At 38.2% G+C, this 24381-nt stretch overlaps 2 protein-coding genes and 1 long non-coding RNA gene across 3 annotated transcripts in view; 2 read left to right on the top strand and 1 right to left on the bottom strand.

Annotated features, from left to right (window-relative positions):
- LOC112846236 (low affinity immunoglobulin gamma Fc region receptor III-like) overlaps positions 1-24381 on the top strand; it is a 700124-nt gene that overhangs the window by 299535 nt on the left and 376208 nt on the right. The window lies entirely within an intron of this gene.
- On the bottom strand, positions 9640-10087 carry LOC112846263 (uncharacterized). The gene is made up of 3 exons (XR_003219161.1): positions 9935-10087; positions 9813-9828; positions 9640-9722 (listed from the first exon to the last, which is right to left on the bottom strand). It is a non-coding gene; the product is annotated as an uncharacterized LOC112846263 (long non-coding RNA).
- On the top strand, positions 15674-23986 carry LOC106097415 (uncharacterized; the record flags this gene model as incomplete). The annotated part of the gene is made up of 13 exons (XM_025904760.1): positions 15674-15759; positions 15926-15961; positions 16157-16423; positions 16952-17221; positions 17312-17578; positions 17668-17781; positions 18714-18719; positions 19168-19446; positions 19544-19819; positions 19950-20306; positions 20545-20820; positions 23105-23347; positions 23790-23986. Coding segments are annotated over exons 1-13 (2625 nt in total), but the record flags the coding sequence as incomplete, so codon positions are not given.

A 24381-nucleotide genomic window follows, 5' to 3' on the forward strand; every position in this document is an offset into this window, starting at 1 on the left:
ACGGACACATTTTATGAGTGAACTTGACTTTAAGTGACTTACAGGTTTCTTTAAAAAATACTTTCTTATATCCAGGTTCTTCCTTTTTGCTGCCATCCTCCTCTCCTCCTTGCAGGTCCTAGCAGCGCAGGATTGCCGCTGCTAAAACTAAACAGAGCTCCCTGAAAGGCACAGCCAATCACATTGGCCATATTTGTCACATGAGGTAGGACTCCAGTAGAGAACGTAATTTAACTCTTTCTGCACCGCTGGGTGAATGAGACGCTGACAGATCGTTTTTTTCTTTCTATCGGGTTTGTTTTTCTTTACTCGAAGAGATCAAATTATTGGTGGGGACCAGGGGCGATTCTAGGATCAGAGCTTTGGGGGTGCTGAGCACCCACAAAATAAACTTTACACATCACAATGAGACTTCTTCCCTGTCTCTGTGAGTCCCTGCATCCTTAAATGTCTCCAGTTGTCCCGAGTTCCCTCTGACTGTCTCCTTGGTGCATTTAAACCCCTGTTCCTCCCTGTCCTCATCGTCTGTTGTCTTCATCTCCGTTATCAGTCATCATAAGTTTACCATCTCTGTGCAAGTCTGCAAATTTCTTTATTAAATCATAAGATTCTTAAATTCATCAAGTCTCTCTGTGCCTGGGTCCTCGTCACAAAACATGACATCACTGTTTTGTACATTTTAACACAATTTAATCCCCACATTTGTGAAAGAAAAGCAAAACACTTTTTTGAGAAGTCTGTAACAAAACCATCAAATCTGATAAAGTTTAGTTAAATGCTGCAAAAGAAGAATGGATTGGAATAAAAAAAAAAAATACATATCCTAACTTTAATTACTGGGGGAGAATAATGAATGATGCTCATAGTGAGTAAAAAGTAAACAGTGCATTTTTTGGACAGAGATTCACTTTTAAAGTGTATGTATAATATAATACAGATACATAAAAAATACTCCCAAAACAGAATAAATTATTACAAAATATTAATTAAAAAAATATATAAAAATGGAGGCAACTTTGCCTGTGGTACAGTGTATACAATGTATGAAAAAATCTTTACTGCAGATACTAATTTGACTAATTTAATAATATTAATTTTATGTTGTAAGATTTATGAGTTTCATGCTTTCACTTGGGAGAGCTTTACATTTTCTCAGGTGGTACACACTGTAAAAAGTTTGAGAAACACTGATAAGTGTATGTGTGCTTTTGGAAAACATTTAAAGCTGCAGTACAGAATCTTTGAAACAAGCTTAAAACACTTTTAGAATATAAACAGAGCATCTGCTTCTCTTTACAGCTCCTCACTCCACCAGGGCTGTTTGGCACTTTCTGATACTGTACTGCGGCAGTCATACAGACAACTGGATGGTGCAAAAGTTGGCCTACCTATTACTGGCTGAGGTCTAGTAGAGTTGTGGCTGAACCACATAAAAATATATCATTAATTTTAATCTCCCCAATCAATGATAATGTTATGTTGGAATGCTGTTAAAGAGGGTCACAAATGTTTCAACCCAGTTTGTTTTGCAGATTCTGTATAGCAGCTTTAATATAGGCAGGACACAACTTCCAGACTGTGTGAGTAAAATCAGGTTTTTTCTCTTTGTCAGTTTAACAGTTTCTGTTTTGCCTGTAACTGTTCCCTGTCTGTTTTCTTACCTGGTTCTTCCTGACCTTCTACTTTCTCCTCACGTTCCCCTCTTTCCTCTCTCCCTCTTTGGACTGACAATCATACACAAATAGATTGTATTCAATTAGATGAAAAAATTACATTAATATGAAAAAATACTATTAAGATCACTAATGAAAAGTCCTCTCTCAGTGTACTTTAAACCAAAAGGCAAATAACCAAACCACACGAACATCTAATAAAAGATATAAAATATTGAAACACTGATCCAACATTATCCTTTATTGATGGATCATTTGTTCTTACACTTTTACATGAATGTGGCTCCTTTTTTTGAAAAAACTTATATCCATTATGAACCTGGCTGTCTCTTTGTACACAAACACACACACACACACACACACACACACACACACACACACACACACAACGGGAGTTATAAGGTTAATGGGCATTCAGTCAGTTAGCTAGTTAGTATCCATTTACAAAAACAGGACAGTGGTAACAACAGCAGGCTACGGACAATTTTAAGTTTTAGATTTTAAATAGGCTATATACATTTCAATGGGAGCAACAGGTCGGTCAAATGTCGCTGAATTTACTACAGAGCAGGATGGATTGTAGAGTAGCAAACATCGTCGTAAAACAAGTTTTCAATACTGCAGGTTACCTGGTGTAATGTTTTTCAGCTAAAAAGAAACATGGCCTGACTCCTACCTAACTATATAAAGAGTAACTGAAGGTTAAATGCAGCTAATATGTCCTGTTTTAAGCCAGTCACTTACACCTCCGCTCCGCTGCGTCTCTCAGCCACCATCGCTCTGGCAGCAACAGCATGAGTAGGGGAGAGCTGGAACAAACCATTTTGGAAGGGGGGACGGGGGGTATCTATACTTTTGTTGTTAAAATGTTACGTCTCAACCAAGTACTGCATGCTTTTTATATTTTTAGTAGTGTGTCACACAAACAACAAATATTGTCAAAAAAAGTAAGAAATCTTTGGGGGTGCTTTGATTCATTTTGGGGGTGCTGAAGCACCCCCAAAAATGGGCTAAAATCGCCCCTGGTGGGGACAATTCTATGGAGTTAAATCAGGGCCATAATGGATATTGGTGGGGACATGTCCCTTCCGTCCATGCCAAATCTACGCCGTTGGAACAAAATATAACAAACTATATCAGGAAGAGAACCCAAATAACTAAAGCTAAGTCCTGAGAATATAAATTCAATTAAACTAACTAGTAATAAAATCTTTAAGTCAGCAAATACAAAACTCAAAATGCAACAACATAAGAATACAATCTACCAAACTCACCCAAGCCTGCGGTTCTACCTCCGTATCTAGTAATTTATTTGTGATGACTACTCCTCACATATATGTTTCTAATATGTATGTATTTTAAAATGCTGTTATATTTGAAGCTGAAAGTTATTAACAATTATTTGTTAGCTCCCACTGACAATTCACCCAAAACCATGTGCTTTGATGATAGAACTTTACTGAGGTCACAAGATTGTTAATCTGAGGTTTCTTCCCCCTTCAAAAACACACTTGGAGCAAAGCCATAACTAGGCTGAATAGACACTTGGTGTACTGTATAACGCTTTCAGGTTAACCCTAGCTGTCTGTCAATATTAGATTGGTGGGGATGTCATGGATCAGCAGAATGATAGACCCACTCACAGACTGGTTTGTTTACGTGTGAATAGAAACAGAGGCAAAGCAGCTGGTGAATCTCTAATGCAGGGGTGTCAAACTCCAGTCCTCAAGGGCCGGTGTTCTGAAACTTTTAAATGTGTCCCTGCTGCAATACGCCTGAATAAAATTAGTAGGTCATTAGCAAGACATTATTGAACTCGACTGCGTGCTTAGGTTACAACCCCTAACCTAGGGGTTTCGAACTCCAGGCCTCGAGGGCCCGAGTCCTGCAGGTTTTAGATCTCACCCTGGGTCAACACACCTGAATCAAATGATTAGATCATCACCAGGCCTCTGGAGAACTTCAAGACATGTTGAGGAGGTCATTTAGCCACTTGAATCAGCTGTGTTGCAGGACACTGGCCCTCGAGGCCTGGAGTTCGACACCTGTGCCCTAACCCTACTTAAGTAAATTTAAATAAATGTAATTGTTTGGAATAATTTACTTCTTAAAGCAATTTTATTGCACCACATTCATTCACTCATGAGCTGCTGTGACATGAATCAAATGGCTGAATTACCACCCCTGAATTGCCAGCATGTTCTATAGTCTCTTGCTAATGACTTATTAATTTTATTCAGGTGTGCTGCAGCAGGGACACATGGAAATGTTTCAGGACAGGACGACTGGAGTTTGACATCCGTGCATTAGATATTTGGGAGTGGCGGTGAAAGTATTGCAGGCTTTCCAAGGGCAAACATGCACTATTGTTTTAAACTCATGGGGCTCAATACACACAGAGAGACTGATTATTCCACTGAAAGACAAACAAAAACTCATATAAGACAGAAGCAGAGAACGTACATCACTGTAGCAATAATATGGCAACAACTGAGTATCTGCTTCCGTCTTAATACTCAGCTTGATTAGAAATGGAGAAGCAGGTGAATCTGATCAGCTGATCCTCTACAGGAGAGCAGCCAATGGGGCCGCAGAGAAAATGAGTGGAGCTACCTCTGAAGGGAGGTAACACATGTCCACAAACACCAACAGGAGAGAGAGAGAAAGAGACAAAAGGCAGGCCATCACGAGAGAAACTCAGGGACCATGACAGGAAACTGTTGGGTTTATCTGGCAGAACCATGTTACCATGGAACTACATGGAAGACAAGGTATTCATGTCAGAGAATAACAGCATTTAACTTGACAGTGGCACTGCTGCATTAGAGTCTGCACTGGCTCTTTCTATACCTGTGTGGGTTCTCTCAGGGTACGTCTGCTTCCTCCAAACATATGCATGTTTGGTCAATCAGTGATTTGATTTTGGCTGGAGGTGTGATTTTCTCCTTCCTACTCTGTTGACCCTCTGATAGACTGGTGACCTCTCCAGGGTACACCCCTCTGTGAGTGAAGAATATGGAAATTTTAATCTACAGCAAATGGATGGATGAGTAGATGACTCACACTGGGCATTTTGTAGTTGCACAAAAAGAACAGGATATTCCTGAGAAGACCAGTAAGAAATGATAAAGTAATCAAAGGGCTTTTACACTATGAAAGTTATTGAAAACAGAAGTCTACGGGTCTACTTCAGTTACTGAGTGCAATAACTTATTGGGTGTTCTTTCTAAGCTGAGACAGTCAAAACTTCATTAGAATATTATTATAATTTTAAATTGATGTACTGTAATTATTAATGTTTTTATCTATTACCTTTGATTCATCATATCTGCTGTCTAAACACTTTCACAATCCTGCTGCTTTTTTTTTACAGCCAAGAAAAAGACAATCTTTCTATATTTATAGAATAACCAGATGATGTTTTTGTTGTAAAACTGAACAAATAAACAAACAAATAAATACTGTATCACTGAGTGTGTTTGATGAACAAGTACCCTCATCAACACCCAAGGCATCAGCAGTTGCAAGACAGTAATCTGTGTATTTGTTGGTTACCTCTGAAAATCAATATCTAGGCTCCAATTTTTAACAGTAGAGTAAATCCTGTAGTCAGACTGTACATAAAGTTTTTATTTCTGTCCTTCTCTTTCCATGTACAGTTGTGGGGTTTATGAACATTCCCCACTCTGAGCCATGTATGATGTGATACCACTTTACTTACTTTACCATTTTAGAACACAAGCATTCAAGTCAATTTAAATCAATTTTGTTTATTTATCAACAATTCACAATAACAGCTGCCTCAAAATGCTTTATTTTATAAGATAATCACCTTAAAATAAACAGTCCGCTTTAAACAAGCACCTGGTAACAGCTGAGAGGAAGAACTAAGTCTGACACTGGCAGAAAATAAAACCTGTGGATGGTAACAGTCATGTGTGAATTAGATCTATCTGGAGCAATGAAGCGCAGAAACAAGACGAAGTGTGCAAACAACTTCAACATGTTTTTCAACCAACACAACAAATGAGACTGTAGATGTAACAATATATGACGTTCATACAAACTGATTGAGTTTTCTTATAGGAAACACATATTCATATAACACAATTGCTCTCTCCAAGCAGCTTACATAAAATAAAATTTAAAGTTGATCTTTAAACATGGGCGATTGGGGCGATCGTGGCTCAAGAGTTGGGAGTTCGCCTTGTAATCGGAAGGTTGCCGGTTCGAGCCCTGGCTTGGACAGTCTCGGTCGTTGTGTCCTTGGGCAAGACACTTCACCCGTTGCCTACTAGTGGTCAGAGGGCCCGGTGGCGCCAGTGTCCGGCAGCCTCGCCTTTGTCAGTGCGCCCCAGGGCAGCTGTGGCTACGATGTAGCTGCCATCACCAGTGTGTGAATGTGTGTGTGAATGACTGGTTGTGTACAGCGCTTTGGGGTCCTTAGGTACTAGTAAAAGCGCTATACAAATACAGGCCATTTACCATCTTTTCCTAAAGCTGTTAAAAGAAGAAAATCAACTTTATAGAAAAATGTCAAGTGATGCTTAATTCATGCAGGGGAAAAGAAACATGTAAGCTTATCATACACATTGACTGATTTTAGAAACAACACAGGAAACGTCTGTAAACATGCACTGCTCAAAAGAAATTAAAGGAATTATTTTTAATCAGAGTAAAACATCAGATCACTCAAACGTCTATCCGCGATGAAGTAGCAGAAAATGCAGTTAACACTAGGTAAACTAGAGGGGCAACAATGAAACAACCCCCCAAACAGGAATTGTTTTACAGGTAGAGGTCACTGACATTTTTTCCCTCCTCACCTCTTCTGACTATTTTTTCACTATTTTTGCATTTGGCTAGTGTGATCATTGTTACTGGCAGGGTGAGATGATCCCTGGATGCTACAAAGGTTGTACAGGATGTCCAACTCCTCTAGGATGCCAGTTCAATTCATGCTCACGAGTTTGTCACCCACTGTCAGACCCTATTGTGCTGTGGGTCCTGGGTTCCTCCTGGTATGACGATGCCCAGCCTCATGTGTTGAGAGTATGCAGGCAGTTCCTGGAGGATTAAGGAACTGATACCACTGACTGGTCCCCACACTTGCCTGACCAAAATCCAACTGGGACAACATGCTTCTCTCCATCTGACGCTGCCAGGTTGCAGCTAAGACTGTCCAGGAGCTCAGATGCCCTGGTCCAGATCTTGGAGGAGATCCCCAGGACACCTTTGTCTCATTATTCGTATGCTCCAACATTGTCAGGCATGCATTTTTATTTGTTATTTATGTATTGAGCAATCTACATGTAATAACACTTGCAGTTCAATGAAAATCCATGTCTAAAAAACATCCTAGTTTTAAAGTTAGACCATCAGTTGGTGCTATTATGATGAAAGAAAGTTTGTTTGACTTTATTTTGTTTCACAAAACAGTGCATAATCTCGTCTTGATGCATTCTCAATCATCCAGGAAAGTAAATCTCCAAAAGTTGAATCTGTTCATCTGGACGTAGCGTTTTGTGGGAGAAACGTTTCGTCACTCATCCAAGTGACTTCTTCAGTCTCAGCTGACTGCAGGTTTCCCCAAACCTTATAAACAGTACATTTGCATAATGACTGAAACCAGCCCACTGAAGGAACAATGGGCTGTGAGGTCAGTTCCTTAATCATAATTATGCAAATTCCCATGACCATTGATCAACAATCACCGACCAAAACCCACTGATCAAAGAACACTGATCAACGGCCATGATTACCATTCACAGAGTGCTGACCTCACAGCCCATTGTTCCTTCAGTGGGCTGGTTTCAGTCATTATGCAAATGTACTGTTTATAAGGTTTGGGGAAACCTGCAGTCAGCTGAGACTGAAGAAGTCACTTGGATGAGTGACGAAACGTTTCTCCCACAAAACGCTACGTCCAGATGAACAGATTCAACTTTTGGAGAGTGCATAATCTCATTTCCTCCAATGATCTCTTTAATTGTAATGGAATTAACACAGTTTTGTCACTGATCCAGTTGGTTTTGCAGATCTTGTTATTAATCTGAAAGAAACGATGCAGCATAATTCAGTCATTAAAGGTGATTTAGAACTAAATTTACTTCCTTTAAAAGTTACTTGAGTTCATCATTACAGCAACAAATCACAACATGTAAGTTATTTTATTTCTGCACAGTTACCCAGAGCTGTTTGTGATTTAACTTCAGAATAAACTGTTTCATCAGCTGCTGCAGGAGCTGGTTTCCCTGCAAAGAAATGATTTGTCAAATGTGATTTCAAGCACCTCTTTGTTCAAAGTGACAACTTGATTTATTTATACAGTTTTCCTTGTTGTTTACTTACCTTTGTGTCTCTTGGGTTTCGCTTTAGTGTAATAGACCTGTGTGTACAACAGGCTGTCATCTAAAAGAGGATGGACAGATGAGCAGCATTAAAAAACTTGAGTAGCTTTAATTTCCTTTATATTTTCTGTCAATCAACGCCTACAATAACTCATCACATGAAATGACTGAAGGAGGTTTTGAAGCTCTATTGAAGGTGAGATTTTATTACAAGCTGTTACTGTCATGTTTGAAAACCTGTTTCTTTCTCTGCTGATGTTGGCTCTGATTTTAGTGTCAGATCACTTCAACACTCCTCCACCCTGGTTATTAAGGTCAGTGACTCTATAATACAATGATATCTAACCAAAATCATTGCTTAAAATGATGAAATAATGATGTAGTCAATGATGATTGCTTGCTACATAAAAAACAAAACAAAAAGGTACATATTATATTACTTTACTCACCGTTGTCTTTCTTGGTTTTAGCTCTATTGTGGGAGACCTGTGCATACAACACACTGTCATCTGAAAGAGGACGGACAGATGATCAGAAGTGTGTTTATTTTGATTACATTTATATATCTGTCAGTCAACACCTCACTGATCACCTAAACCTATTGAAGGTCTATTAAAGATCAAATGTTTCTGTCACCTTTAAAAACTTTTTATGAAAACCTGTTAGCCCTCATTTTAGTGTCACATCAGCTCAACCCTCCTTCATCCCTGCTCAGCACGACCCTTCCACTAAGCTCAAATCCAAACTTTAGGGTTCACTCTTCACTTTTCCATCTTTTCCATTCCATACTCCTGCAACAGTTCATGCCATTTATGTCCTTTGAAAACAAGATAATGTGCTCTCATCAACAGACTCCTCAAATGTTTCTTCTATTCTCTTATTTCTGTTGACAACAGCGCTGAAATTAATTCCACATAATTCTTCTAGGTTAAAATATTAGAGTAACAATAATAATAATGATGTTTATTACATAACTTGGCATGGGAAAAAGCAAACCAAAACATAATTACATTAAAAAAAAATTATAACAAAATAAAGAAAAAATAATAATCTCTGAAATGTAAAAACAACCAAACAAAATATAAGCATATAAGCAAAGATTTAAAAAAATGAAGACATGAGGTTGATTTCTGGTTGTTGTCTCATACTGTTAGTAGTGACAGGAACACCAGCAAAAAGTGAAACTAGAGAACAATCAGTCAGGAGGAATAAGATGGATTCATAAAACAGATTCACAGTGGTTTACGTTTTGTAGGACAGATTGATGTCCCTAAAGTTGAACTGACTCTGTGTTGCACTGGAAGAACCAAGCATTCAGCTTCTTTTTTTCTTAGCTGTGTGGTGTGCAGCTGATTTCTTATACTTCCATGTTTAAACATAAATAATCACACAGTCTACATACTTCTGTGCTACTGTATCTACTTTACCATTTTGTGTGTCATGAAGGTCTTTGATTGATTCATAAACACAAGCATCACCTACAAAAACAAGCCAATGATAGGTTAAAAATTGAAATTCTTATGTATGGATTTCATCATCTTCTAAATCAGCAAACTAGAAACAGATATATTGGACTTTGAGTTTTAAAATTGTCAGTAAATAAATTGATGAATAAAGGAGAGTAGAAGCATGTTGACTGTGTTGAGCTTCATCCTTGATCATGTGGTTCATAGCAGAGCTCTGATTTGTGCTCCGAGTCCTGGTAGAACAAAACACGTAGTAAAACTGTAGATTTAATAAGAAACACAGGATGTAGTTCTAGTACTGGAGAGGGGAGATTTGAACCAACCTGACAAAGAATGAATCTGTAAGAAAAGACAGTTACATTTTTTATTGTAACCTGTTGTGGTGCAGTAATAGTACATGCAGCATTCAGGATACATCTGTGATTTTCATTAATAATGGTCTCACCCTTTGATTGTTTGAAGCGACACAACAGCAGCAGAAGAAGAAGAATCAGTAAAATTCCACAAACGAGTCCAACAATCAAAGGAGTGAGAAATGAAGAGCTTTCAGGCTCAGGTGCTGCTGTAATAATAACAGGTTTTAATTAGACGTATTTATACAGATTATCAACATAATTTACATGGGAACATTTTAAAACATAAATGCCGTACTACTTACAATATTACTATTCCTAATAATAACTGAAAAATATTTAATTTGCTTTACTGTCATCCTTCTCTGTGGTGATTATTTGTCTAAATAGTGATACAAAAGAAACTTCTGAATTTCATATTACCTGTTCATCACTTATATGTCATATTATTTTGATTAGTTTGTCATTTCTATAGATAATCATATGAGAAAGCTTCTAATCTGGAGCTGTTCAAGCTTGAACAAATGTACACAACCACTCAGCCCCAATCTGTAAGACCATTTAAAAGTTTCCTTTATCCATGTTATTTATAGTCATTCCTGTTAATATTGTAACTTGAGCAGAGATCTTTAACCCAACAGCATATTTTGATTCAGGTGAGTGGTGATCTATTGTGTGAATAGTTTACTCATTCAAAAACATAATGTCAGTTTTACAGAGACAAAAGTTTGTATTTCTTTTCATCACTTTATATTTATACTGTAAAGCTGGCTATGTGCTAATAAACAGCCTAAAAATGTTTCAGCTCAGAAGAACAATTACGTTTGTCTACAGACAGTGTGAATTTTTATTAGTAATGATAATCATACGGTAGATAATGGGCGAGCATAGAATTAGATTCATGTTTTCATGTATTCTAAATTTTGTATAAAGAACATAATGAATAGTGACAAATTGAAGTGATCACTCCAGTCTGTTGAACACTTGTCTGCGCTCTCCCTTTACACCTGTACACTCCATCATGGGTTTAAAAAGCACATTTAACTTCCTGAAGTTATTTTTCTTTGGATGTTTTGCATCCATGGAGAAAACAGTGTGTCTTCTCCATGGATCTCACATCTGATAATTATCTTATCTATCACATTTTGGGTTCCTAGAAGAATAAAAAAAAACTCACCCTTTTTATTAATCCTGACTGACTGGCTGTCCTCTGTGTAGTAAACTGGGTTCCCTCTTCCTCCTCTGCACCTGTAGAGTCCTTCCTGTGAGACACTGATTTGTCCATTTGAGTGGAAAACTGCATCTTGTGTGGTCAGGGCTTCAGAGGATTTCTCATCTCTGTACCAGTAGTATTTCCATCCAGATGATGATGATGGTGCGTTCACAGAGCAGGTCAGGGTCACACTGCCCCCTACTGGAAGGTCTCTCATGTCAGAAGTTATTTGGGCCTTTGGTTGATCTGCTGTTGAGTTTAAAGAAAGACAGAAAAGAACTGTATGAATATATACGCCACACACAGGTTAAGATCACGCTGCGCTGATGTTGTCTGCATTAATGTTAGCTCTTGTATACCTCCTCTCCAGTTTCCAACAACATGTAGGCAGGAATATAAGAAAGTATTTTTCAAAGAAACCTGTAAGTCACTTAAAGCCAAGTTAACTCATAAAATGTGTCCGTCATAATAACGTCACAGGCTATGCTAGGCTTTGGCCCACATCAGTCTAAAATTGTATGTAACCATGAATAACGTGTTTTGGAAACTAACTGCACAACAGGCAGCACTATTAGTTTTCTCAGTCTCAGAGTAGCATTTCTAATTTTGATTGAAGCTGTCAGAGAAAATGGAGCCTCGAGCAAGCCAGGATATTAGTTTACAGAGGCTGTTAAAATTATATGTCTAACTTTAAAATGTTGGTGACACAATAATTTCATCCTAATGGAACTGACATAGGGTTAATTTTTGAGACAAAATATCATGAGGTAGTCATGATTTTGCAAATATTCCACCTTGTAGTGCAGTTTGCACAAATTGTTTTAAAAATGCACTCACCCTACAAACATGACTGATGAGTCAAGATCTGCAGAAATTGACAGAAGCACTGAAGCAGCTCCACATTTTATTCTTATTGTCATGTATGTGCTATTTGTCAGGTGACAGAAGAACCAACACAAAGCTCAGAGAGCAATGGTGACACAAGATCACAGGTGAAATTGGATGATGACTTGTTGGTTCATGACTGTATTTGAAGCACATGTGTGACTGCATGTATTTGGAATGTCTCACTGTTATTTATCAGGTGACAGAGGCAGCTCTGCCATGTTGTAGCTCGGACAGAGGTGAAGAGGCGAGGTCACAGGTGACTGACTGATGATGTGGTGCTATAGATTAACTAGTATTTATTATCATGACAGTTGTTAGGCTGCTGATATAAATTGATTCATTAGTGTACATTTGACAAAGAATCTGAATTGACATGTCTCACTTTTTATATGGCACGAATCAATGTGGTATTTTATCAGGTGGCAATATGTCCTAGTGCAGTCAGAGGGGAGGAGCCAGGGCCAAAGGTGAGGCACATCAAGCACATAATAATAATTTTAATCTGAGGATAAAACACATGTACTGAGGCTGAAAGAAGCTTCAGTGCTCTCAGAAGACTAAAAACATGGGTAAGGTCAACAGTGACTCCAATGAGATTAAACAATGCTGCTGTATGCCATGTCCACCAGGAGAGACTGGACAGTATAGATGTAAAACAAATATGCCAGCAGTTTATCTCAGTTAACGAGAGGAGAAGGCGTGTGCTTGGCTCCTTCACATAGTGGACACTGAGTTGTTGTGTGGGGCACCAGTAGTCCATGTCTGTTGCTGTAACAGTAGTTCATGTTTAGAATAAAAAATCCCAGCTCACTGATTTGATCGGGGCAACAGTGCCTAAAATGTTGCATAATTTTGCTGAGAGATCTTTTACTTTGTGGTCATCTTAGATGAGTAGTTTTATGGACAAAAACCAGCAGGTCATTCAGTGTTCCCTTAGTGCTAATGTATCAGAGATGTTGGTGTACTAAGACTGAAGTAATGTTGTTAAGTCCTTAAAGTCATATTCTTTTATTGTCATGACTGTATTTGAAGCAATTTTTATTTTTGTATGATACCTGATTTATATGGAATATGGCTGAAGTAAACTAAAGCCTAAAATACTTAGTCAGTCATTTGTTTAATAGTAATTTAACATTATATAATTCACATATAAAACTATGAATTGTAATTTTAACTAGAAAGAGAAAATTTCTGAAGAAATTTTAAGTGTGCCTATGCCGCTGCTAATCAGTGTAGTTTGCCATTCATACGGCTGCTTAGGGCAAAACTCAGCAGAGCAGCCATTCTCCACCATGAACTATGGTAAAAACAAACACCGCTCACGCTTCACAGATAACAGGTTACAGTTTTGTGTAAAGATGAAGTTACTTCGTACAGCGCCAATTTGCAGACGCTGTGCACACAGGTTCATGAGCAGAAGTCCCATTGTACCACGGCAGACCCAACGATGTTTGCATGAACACGCTTTGAAGCATTACGTTATGGACCACTTTTCACACATGGTTGGTGTACCCACACAGCCGGCTGTAGCTTTTCAACTCACACACACCCAAAAAGCAGCCGAGAGAGCACAGACTACGCCCGAGAGGCGTGATTGCAGGTGCCGCTCAGGTGGGTCCACCTCCCCTGCAGCGGCACTGCAGACCACGCCCCGCCACACACATCAAACACGTAAAATAAATATTTATGCACGTTTGCATTCACTTTTTGTTATTTTTACACAGTGTTCTGAATGAATAACAATGCTCTACAGCCAGTCTTGTGTATTATTATACAAATTTTGGTTGTAAGATTCAGATAACTATTTAATAAAAGCTAAATATTTTATATGAGAGTAAGAAAGAAAAGTATATCTTTGTGTCCACCTTTCTCTGTTAATGCCCTACCTGGCCCCCTGGCAAAAGCTTTGCTAGATCCGCCCCTGCACAGTTACCAGCTGTCAGCTACACAAAAAAGGAGCTTGGTGTTTATTTGTCTCTCAGAAACAGCTCATAACTTCCCTTCAACTCATTCATGTCACCTAAAGTGTAAACCTGTTTCTCCATCACCAGTTCAGCTCTGATGATTCAGTAAGGACATCTCCTGGTTTGGACCAGCCATTTTTACAGCTGTGGCTCCAGCAAACATCAGCTGATACTAGAAATTAAAAGCAAATGAATTCTAACAACAGCTGATCAAGCTTAAACGTGCTGCTGTTGTTTAGCTCGATAAACAAACAAGAGAGAAAAGCCGATCATTGATCAGTTTCATGATTGAAGTTTCAACAGGCGAGACAATGACAGGGGAGGCTATCATAAAGTTCAACATCAGTAACTTAGCGCGCACACAGCTGTATAGAAACTCTGTCGTGCTAGCTAGCACACAGTACGAGTTATTGTAACTGATTGTACAAAGTCAGCACAACGAAAATAAACTACACCTAAACTCGGTTTATATCTGACCCAAATAGAGTGCAGTTCATAACTTCTTACCTGAAATTCAGTTCACCTCACGTTCCAACCAGCCTGCTTCTCCTGCCTTCGGTTTCCCTGATCCACGATTGAGCTCCGCGTGCCTCTTGGCATAGGCACTTAAATAAGTGCCTATGCCAAAGGCATAAATAGTTTAAAAGCATGTAGAATGGCATATGCAGGCAAGTATGTTTCTCCTTTTTTCTTTTTTATCAAGAAGCAAAGACAAAAAGGGAAAAAAAAGAAACAGGGCAGGGTTCGGTGGTTGAATCATCCGTCCCCACCAATGCCAAAACCAAATCTACGCCCCTGATTTAAAGCACCAATGTCATTAGAAGTAGGTATTTTAACTACAAATATTTATCTATGTCATGTATTCTTCTTCTTTTCCTTAACAGTTAACACTGCATATGTTACAGCTGTACTTTTCTAACCTGTATTCATCTGCTACTGTGTATGACATTTAATTTTGAACATTAAATGTGATATTTTTGTTCTTTGTTTCCTAAACGTGATTGATGCAGTCATTACTGCTCTGCATGCACTATGTTGCTTAATTTGTGTTTCAGAACTTTGACCACAGAATGAGTTTCTGTGACAAACCTGCTACATAATGGTAACTATGATGTTTAATTTGCCCTTCTGTTTTTCTGTTCTAAGTATCTTAGTTGTAGTCTTTCGATGTAAAGCCCTTTATTCGTCCATCTTGCAGACAGTAACTCTTTTCTAACGTTTATCTTCTTCCTCATTTCTAAAAAAAAACAACAGCTGACTTTTTATTCAAAACCACAGGAGTGTCAGATGCTGCAATACTTTTATAAACCCTGTTGATCTTTAACTGCATGGCATGTTGAATTTCACATCTTTCCTGATAAATTATAAATATATAAAGAAGTTTGTTGGTGTTGGTGGTGTAGAAGGTCTGATGTGATGTTAAAACTCTGATCTAGCAACACATTGGAAGGTGTAAAAAAGAAGTTGAGTCCATGGAGAACATGCTTATTATGGTTAATCATAGTTATAATTATATATAAATATAGTTACAATTTAGTTTCAGAAGCAGGGATCATATATAATGTCAGCTCTGCATACTGTCCACAGTAAAACAGGAAGTGTCAGCAGTTAAAAATAAGATCTGTCATCAGTGTCCTCATGTAGGGCTAAAAGAGAAGTAGCAGTGAAGGGCTGAACACAGAAAACAAGGTTGCAGAAAGCCTCTACTCCCATAATCAGGTGAAACATTATTATTTTCTGACATTCTGTTTTCCACTTCGTTTTCAGTGTTTCTGTTGTCAGTAGCAGTGACAGACTTTCAGACTCAGTGTGAGGATGGGGCTCACTGTGCTCAGTGCGCTGTCCTTATTCTGTAAGTATAAGTAACTTCCTGTATTTGACTGATAAAGACTAAACTATATTGAGTACTAAATGTTTGTCCAACTATTGATGCTAATGGTAAAATTCTATTCATTAAAAAGGCTTTTATTTGCAACATGTGACCACTGATGATTGAATGATATGTATCTTTCTTACAGTGCTGAATATTACCCTCTGCTGTGGAGACGCTCAAGGTAACTGAACAGTATTCTTTCTTTTATATTGTTCTATGGATTGATGAGTAAATAACATTGTTTTTCTTTATTTATGCTCATTTTTACACATTATTTTCCGTTGTAAATACATTAATAATTGCCTGTAAAGTGGGAAATCTTCCTCTTCATGAAAACAAAATCTGGTCTGAACTTTTTCTGTGTGTTTATGTTTAGATGCTGAGCTGAGCCTTAAACCAAATGTGTCCCATTTATTTGCTGGAGAGTCTGTAACCTTCATCTGTGACATGAGAGAGGGAAATGCCACTGACTGGCTTTACAAATTCAACTGGAATGATCAAGAAATGGTCCACTTCACTAAAAGTAGCTCCTACTCACTTTACCTGACAGCAGAGCTGAGTGGGAATTATCAATGTATTGGTCGCCGCAATGGCTCAATAAATTTTACAAAACAGAGTAATAACCTCACTCTGTCCATATCAGGTAAGCTACTGTATCATATTTATTAGGCTTTCATTCACAAATAGCAGCTGTGGTAAATGTGCAACTCCAGCATCAGAATTTCAATTTATGTTATTCCAAAGTTTCTGTTTTGTATTTTTCTTTTATTCTTGTTGATATAATGATCTCTGCACAGCAGGGCGTGGAGAGTAACATTAAGCAGAAATTTCCTGCTAGGTTAAAAACTCAGAGTCGACCTGTGAAGGCTGAAAATGTAGCAGGAAGTAAATATGTCAAGTGCGATGTAACTTTCAGCTGAGCATTGTGAAAAGTTGTGGATATGACAGCAAATGATCAAGCAGTGTGAACTTTAGCGCATTACATACAGTGAAGTGTATGTAATGTATAGTATGATATGAGAGAAGTGAGAAGAATTGGTCACATGAGATGCTGCCTTCATGAATTACTTCACAGCCTTTTATTCTACATATTATGAGAAATTGTTAACGTTGAGTTTTTCCCAGAAAAAAACAAATTAATAACAAAAACAACATATTCTAAATCAAACAGCACTCAGACCCACGGCGACTATAACAGCAGACAAGACAACTATTCCAGTGGGGGGCTCGGTGACACTGACCTGCTCTGTTCAGGGCTCTGCTGGCTGGACGTATGATTGGTTCAGACAAATCCCAGATTCTCATGAAGTAGTAATTAATACGAACACTTTGCAGAACTTCATTAGTGTCTCAGATGAAGGCATCTATCGCTGCAGAGGAAGAAGAGGAAACCCAGTTTTCTTCACAAACCTCAGCAAAGTGTATCACAGTCAGAAAACATGTGAGTTTAATAACTTTTTGTAAGAAATAAAAGAACAAACATTTATGATGACCAAACTTTTCTGTATTAATTCATGTTTGGTATGAAAAGTGTCCAACAGGGCCTTTGTGACTCTGCAACAGAACTGGACTCAGATATTCAGCGGTGAGATGATCACCATCAAATGTGAGATCCAAGGAGGAGAAAACACTGAGTGGCAGTATGAATGGAGAACAACAAGCTCAAAACCACCTCCCACACACAGTGAATACAACATCAGCAGGGCTTCATTTTCCTACAGCGGGCAATATTGGTGTAAGGGTAGAAGAGACTTGTTCTTCTCAACAGCTTGGAGTGATGCTTTTACACTAGAAGTCTGTAAGTAAAATCATCTTTGAGTTATTTTATCTACTCTTTTTCATCTGACCAACTATAGTAAAACATCTTTATTTTACTCTAACAAACAGCAAATAAACCCAGACCCACAATTACTGCTGATAGGAGAACAATACCAGCTGGAGGCAATGCAACACTCAGCTGCTCTGTGGGGAGCTACGCTGTTCACAGCGCTGTCGGCCGCTGTTTTTTTTCCCCTTTACATTCTTCCGAAAAGAAAACCTAATTTCTGCTGTTCAATACTGAACCAATTTAAACTTTTTAAAATTAAGCAAAATGCAAAACGCTTAGCCATGTCTCTAATAAAACAGCTGTAACGTCAGAGGTAATGTTCATGTGTTGATTAATGGTTTTCTTTGGTTTTTGATGTACTGCAGAATATTTTTATAAAATCCAGGCCAGGAAAACCACCTTCATGTTTTTCTGTGTTTTATGTTCAGCTACTTTGACACAAAGGCATCTGGTGTGATGCTCACACCTTTGATAAAGTCTTGTGTGTGTCAGCTTCCTTTTTATGATACAAAAACATGTAAATGTACTGATCTGAATTATAATATTTCTGACTGTCAAAATTTCCCAGATTTAAATCGAATTGAATCAAATTAAATCAAATCGTGGATCGAATCGATTCGGGACCTTGTGAATCGGAATTGAATCGATTCTAGAAATCAGTGACGATACCCAGCCCTATAAGTATGTTACAGTTTTGCAGGAGAGGGACCCAAGTGCAGCTGAGTCATTCAGCCATGGATCTGTCACCGACTTAGACCGTGTAATGCAAAAATGAGCCACTGTGTCCAGTAGGTTAGTACAAGTAGAATCAAACAGAACAATACTATACTATAAGTCACTGGGATTAAGTTTATAGTAGTAGTAGTTGCTGAGAAGATGGATAGGACTGAAGAACTATTTTGAGGAATTCATGAATGTAGAAAATGACAGAGAGGATGGAAAGGGAATGCTACAATAGATGTGAAAGTGCACAACTCTATAATAAGAAAGAGGCTGCACAAGTTTAACATGCATTGATGGTGTGCAAGGAGAAACTCTTTGCTCTCTAAGAGGGACATGAAACACCAGGACTCCTACTGGTCTTTGTCTGTCTTCGTTATTTCAGCCAAAGGTAGTAATACTAGCTATCAGGGGGTAGGGTGTACTAAATTTTCCTAAAATTATACATTGTTGTTAATAATGAGTAAAAGAAGAAAAATCACTTCAAATGACTTTCTTTTTCACAAATAAAAAAATTAGCCACTGATATGTGAACATGCTTAAGAAGAACTATTCAAGAAATATTCGATGTGGTGTCTTATTTTTTTCACGACTGTATATTTGTCACCGCCACATGATTCCAAACATAAACTGAGTTTGATCAAAGCATATAACTGCAAATGTAAACGTTTCATACATGTGACGCATACATATATACTTGGTACAGGTTTACTGCTACAGAATAAGATATACTTTGTATCGTTTAAGAATTATTTGTAAAATTGTAATTGTCTCTAAAGCAAAGGGGCAGTAATTGTTTTACTGTAATTTTATTATACTTTTTTTTCTAAATTGAACAGGAAACAGACCAAAGTCCAGCATCAGTGCTGACAGTAGAGTCCTTCCAGAAGGTGACACAGTCACCCTGACCTGCTCTGTGACACCATCTACTCCTGGTTGGAGTTACTACTGGTACAGAGGCAAGAAAACCTCAGAACCACTGATGATGGCAGAAGTTGTTCTCCACTCTGATGGACAAATCGGTGTATCACAGGAAGGAGACTATTGGTGCAGAGGAGGACGAGGCAACCCAGTTTACTACACAGACTACAGTGATGTGATCAGTATTAAGAAAACTGGTGAGTCATGGTGAATGTTTCTTTTTTAATTGATGGAAGATGTTAAAAAGTCATTTAGTTAGTTATTTTTGTTTGTTTTTTATTATCTGTTTAACAGTTAGAAACAGGCCTGCTGTGACTCTGCATCCAAACTGGCCTGAGGTATACAGCAGAGAGACAATCACTTTGAAATGTGAGATCCCAGGAGAAGACACTGAGTGGGATTATGAGTGGGCAACAAGCAGCTCACATCAACCTCCAAACCAAAATGAATACAAGATTAACTCTGTTTCTATATCACACCGTGGGCACTACTGGTGTAAGGGCAGGATGAGAAGTGCACAACAGAATTCAACAATGTGGAGTGCATCCTTTCAACTAAAGATAGTTTATGGTGAGTGAATTGTAAATGCAAATATAAATGTAAATTGTACAATTGTCTTTCACCTGTTAAAAAATACAATCTATCCTCACTGATCTTATTCTGACTTCATTATAAATCTGAGAATATAATTTCCCAACAGAACATCGTCCTGTCCTCACTGTGTCTCCATCATGGCTGAGTCCTGGAGCCTCAGTAACTCTGAACTGTGAGGTTGAACATCCGTCTGCAGGATGGAGATTTTATTGGTACAAAGCTGTTAGACGGGTGTCAGGTATGTATCACCCTTTCTTCAGGGGATACAGACACAGGATTTATCGTAAAATAATTCATCACCTCTACAAATATGAATCGTTACCTGGAAGCATCAGTGGGATGGAAAAGAACTCTTATATTATTCTTGGACAAACACACACCTCAGGATATGTGTGCAGAGCTGGAAGAGGAAATCCAGTGCATTTTACTGACTATAGTGAACTAGTGTTTGCATGGTCTGGAGGTCAGTTTGTTTACCTTTAAAAACAAGCAAACAGAAAAGTGTGTTCCCAGTCTCTAATCTATTAATCTATCTAAACATGTTGGGCAGTTGTGTTAGAAATTAATGTCTATAATGGAATTACATGTGCATTCATGTGTCCTGATAAAAATGAATACATTCATGAATAGTTTTTACATACTGAGGTTTTTTTTTTTTTTTGTGCTTCAGTGTGTGTGTATATTTCATGTTTTTCTTTCAGATTTTCATTCAGCAGCCTCTCTCACAGTCAGTCCTAACAGTGTGCAGCACTTCATCCATGACTCTGTGTCACTGAATTGTTCTGGAAACTCTTCTCAGTGGACAGTGATGAAATTTACTCAGCACGGATACCTGAGAGAACTCTCGCAATGTGGCAAATGGGGGATGATGACTGAATCCACATGCAACATATATCGTCACCGGTATCAAGACGCCGTGTACTGTTGTGAGTCTGAATCCGGAGAGTTAAGCAATGGAGTCAACATCACTGTACATGGTAGGTGTTCACATCCCTAATTCCAAAAAGTTGGGACACTGTGTAAAATGTAAATAAAGAAAGAATGCAGCATCTGTGTTTAAATGAGAAAGTGCATCATTTAAAGAAAAAAAAAATCTTGACCACTGTTTAGTATCCTTACCTCTTTGAATTGAAGCTTGATTAAGTGCTTAAAGTTTGATAAACATGCATAGCGTCATCTTCTGTCAATAGGGAACGTGGGTCATGTAGTTGGTTGGATGACATCAGTAGACTTACTAGTTAGCTAACATAAACTAATGTAACAGAACCAATAACTCAGAGGAAAATAAGGACACTAAAACTAAAACTGAGTTTAACGGGATCAGGATTGTGCTGCCGCTGGCTGCAACAATGAGTTTTATGTTAAAATTGAGGATTTACTGTCCACATTCACTGTCTTTTTCTTTAGGAGTAAGTGGTTCTTTGTTGTTTAGTTAGCTTGAATGACACAGGAAAATCCATCTGTTTGCCAACATTTTCGGGTTGTACAGCACTTTATAAATGAGAACAGTGTGGAGGGGAACCTGAGTCATCAGACTGACAAGCTGGGTTTACATTTATGTTAGAATACTTTTAATTAACTGCTTTAGCCCACTTATAATGAAAATTAAAAAAAAAAAAAATCTTGTTCATGGCCTGTGTAGTATGTTAACACTATTGGAAGTAAAAATAACTTAAACTCCAATTTTGAAAACACAACTTTCTTTTTTCTTTTTTTTTTTAAATAAAGCTCTAATATGTATTATGAGTCTGTGGTCTGGGAGAGAGTCCTGTAACTCTGTCTGCAAAATACAGTATATAATGACCAATGCTGGGCAATTAATTATATAGTTACTTCTTCAAAAAAAGGTAAATCCGGACTTGAAGAGGTCTATAAGGTGGTCTTTCTCATCCAGGTCCTCCACCCAGTACATCGACGGGATGACGAACTCTGAGATGACCCTCTAAGGCAAACAACAAAGCTTCTTGCAGCTGTTTACCTAAAAAATGCAGCCAAGGTGTTTTTTAAATAAACATTTCAAACTATTTACAGAACAATCAGCTGTTCTGCATCAAATCTGATGCCACACAAATTATTTGTGCCACTCCAAAAAATAATTTCTGTCCACTATGAGATAAAGGAGAACAACAGCCTGATACCTGCAGGCCTGACAACAGGAGATGTATCACTCCTGTAACACCTGTAACATTCAGCAGTCACCTCATTGTTCTGACACACACAACAAAACTATTGACTACACTACACACTAACTACACACTAACTACAGATTTGCGCTAAACGTCGCAAATCTCTCACATCTCAAAACACCGCCGTCGCTCCTAAAACATCCCCCTCTTTCCTAAACAATAGATGCCACGTTGCCATATCATTTTTGATTGGTCGACATGGTACATTTTTCCACCAATAGGAAAGGCTGGGGTTTTTTGGTTTTGTTTTTGCTCACAGGCGGAGAGTGCTTTTGAGCGTTTTCCTTATAAAACGCCGTTTTTACCGTTTCTTCCCGCAGTAAATATAAACAATGATAGTATTCAGGAAGAAAACCAAACATTGCAGATATTTTATATCATAACTCTGGTTTTACGTGGCCTATCAACACAATTTCAAAACTGGTATAAAGTCCACACTTTTTCCGTCAATCGTTCCGTCTGTCCTGCTCACATCTCCAATGGTTGTACACGTTGTCATTAATGTGGCTTCACTGCACATCAGCCACGCCGCTTTGCTAGCTAAAACACCGCCACATAAGGACACTGTCATAGCCTGTCAACGACATTGATTAGCTGTGTATATACGAATGTGAATCGCATCATTGGCTGGAGCAGCCAGTCACCAGTCACTTACTGACTCACACTGCAAAACAGAATGAATTGTTAACCTATTTATTTTAATTGCAATTCAGGTTAGATTTCTTTTTGTGTGCAATGCAGATTTTTTTGTGCACAGAGACCCTGCCAGCACCGCGTGATTGCACACGCGCGCAGCTTAGAGGGAACATTGCTCAGCATGCCAGATTACCAGTCCTGACCATGGCTGTTTCCAAGGTCTCAGTACTGACCTGGAACTGAATGGACTTATGCTGCTCAAACCCAACAGTAACACAATCATGTTGTAGCAAAAAGTGTGAGAAAAAATAATACTAATAAGAATATAACATAGAGCAGGATTACATCTGTTGGTGCCACGGTGTCCATTTACCTGACACAAACGGGAGCAGTAGACTGTATGTTGGTAAGTTCTCTCATATTTTAATGGCTTTTACAGTTACTGGTGTGATCCTGCTGAGCCCTGTCCATCCAGTCAATGAGGGGGACTCTGTTGCTCTTGGCTGCAAGTTCAGGACAGGAAACTTAAATTCCACCATTACATTCTACAAAAATGGGAAACTAATTCAAAATGATGACCGAAAAAACCTAAATATCCCTGCAGTGTCAAAGTCTGATGAAGGTTTCTACAAGTGTGGATATTCAGGGCATGAGTCACCAGAAAGTTGGATGTCTGTAAAAGGTAAGTGTGAACGATACAGTTGTAGGCAGAAAAGAAATGTTGTCTGTGTTTTAAAAAGATTTAATCAAAAGGCTTGTTGAATTAAAGCAGCCATCCAGTAGTTACAGTCTAAAAAAATAAGTATGAAAATGAAGAAAATGGGTTAAAATGGTCATTGTAAAGTTTGCAAACCCTTATTGTGAACTAAAACTATTTTATAGTTTGTCTTTTTAGCCACTTTTATAGACTGTTGATTGTTTAACATCCGAGTTGTTACTGCGTAACCATTTACAGTATTTTCCATCTCCACAGTTTGATGAGATGATTTTCTGATTTAAATAAACATTTACAGACATCTTCTGACAACTCAGAAAATGCTTGTCATGCCTTTGCCCATGATGTATCCCATTGATTGGGCTATATCATGATAGATGAAGCTAATTTGTATTCTTTATTGTTACAGCATCCAGATCTTCACTTTCTGTCTCTCTAATCATGGGGCTGGTTAGTGGTGTCTCACTGATTCTCCTGCTGTCCCTGCTGCTCTGTTGTTGGCACAAAAAACCAAAGGATGAATTTATTTATTTTTATTTATTTCATATATTACCTGCCAGACACTGCCATGGTATGGACAATTATAATTTATTTGTAATACTCACCCATTTAATATTATTACTACTGTCTTCTCCATAGGTACACTTTGTATCAGGTTGGTAAAACACTTTTTTCTTGTCTTCAGTGAACAAACACTATGTAACACATTCATTGTAACTTGAACCTGTTTAAAACCTCAGACCAGCCCAGTCTCAGGAAACCAGTCAGACTGCTGCTACAGTTCAAACTATGAGCCAGGATGAAAATCAGCAGCAAATATATTCCTCTCTTCTTCACGGTCAGCCACACACCTGTTACAAAATAAGAGCATTTATAGCTGAACCTTTCTATACTCATGTTCACAGTTATAATATAGCTGCAAGTTTACTGCACACAGAGTGATTATTTTATCATTGTCTTGATTCTCACTGACCCAAAGGTGACATGAACGTCTATGAGTC

The sequence above is a fragment of the Oreochromis niloticus genome, linkage group LG3 (assembly GCF_001858045.2).
Source record: "Oreochromis niloticus isolate F11D_XX linkage group LG3, O_niloticus_UMD_NMBU, whole genome shotgun sequence".
NCBI lineage: Eukaryota > Metazoa > Chordata > Actinopteri > Cichliformes > Cichlidae > Oreochromis > Oreochromis niloticus.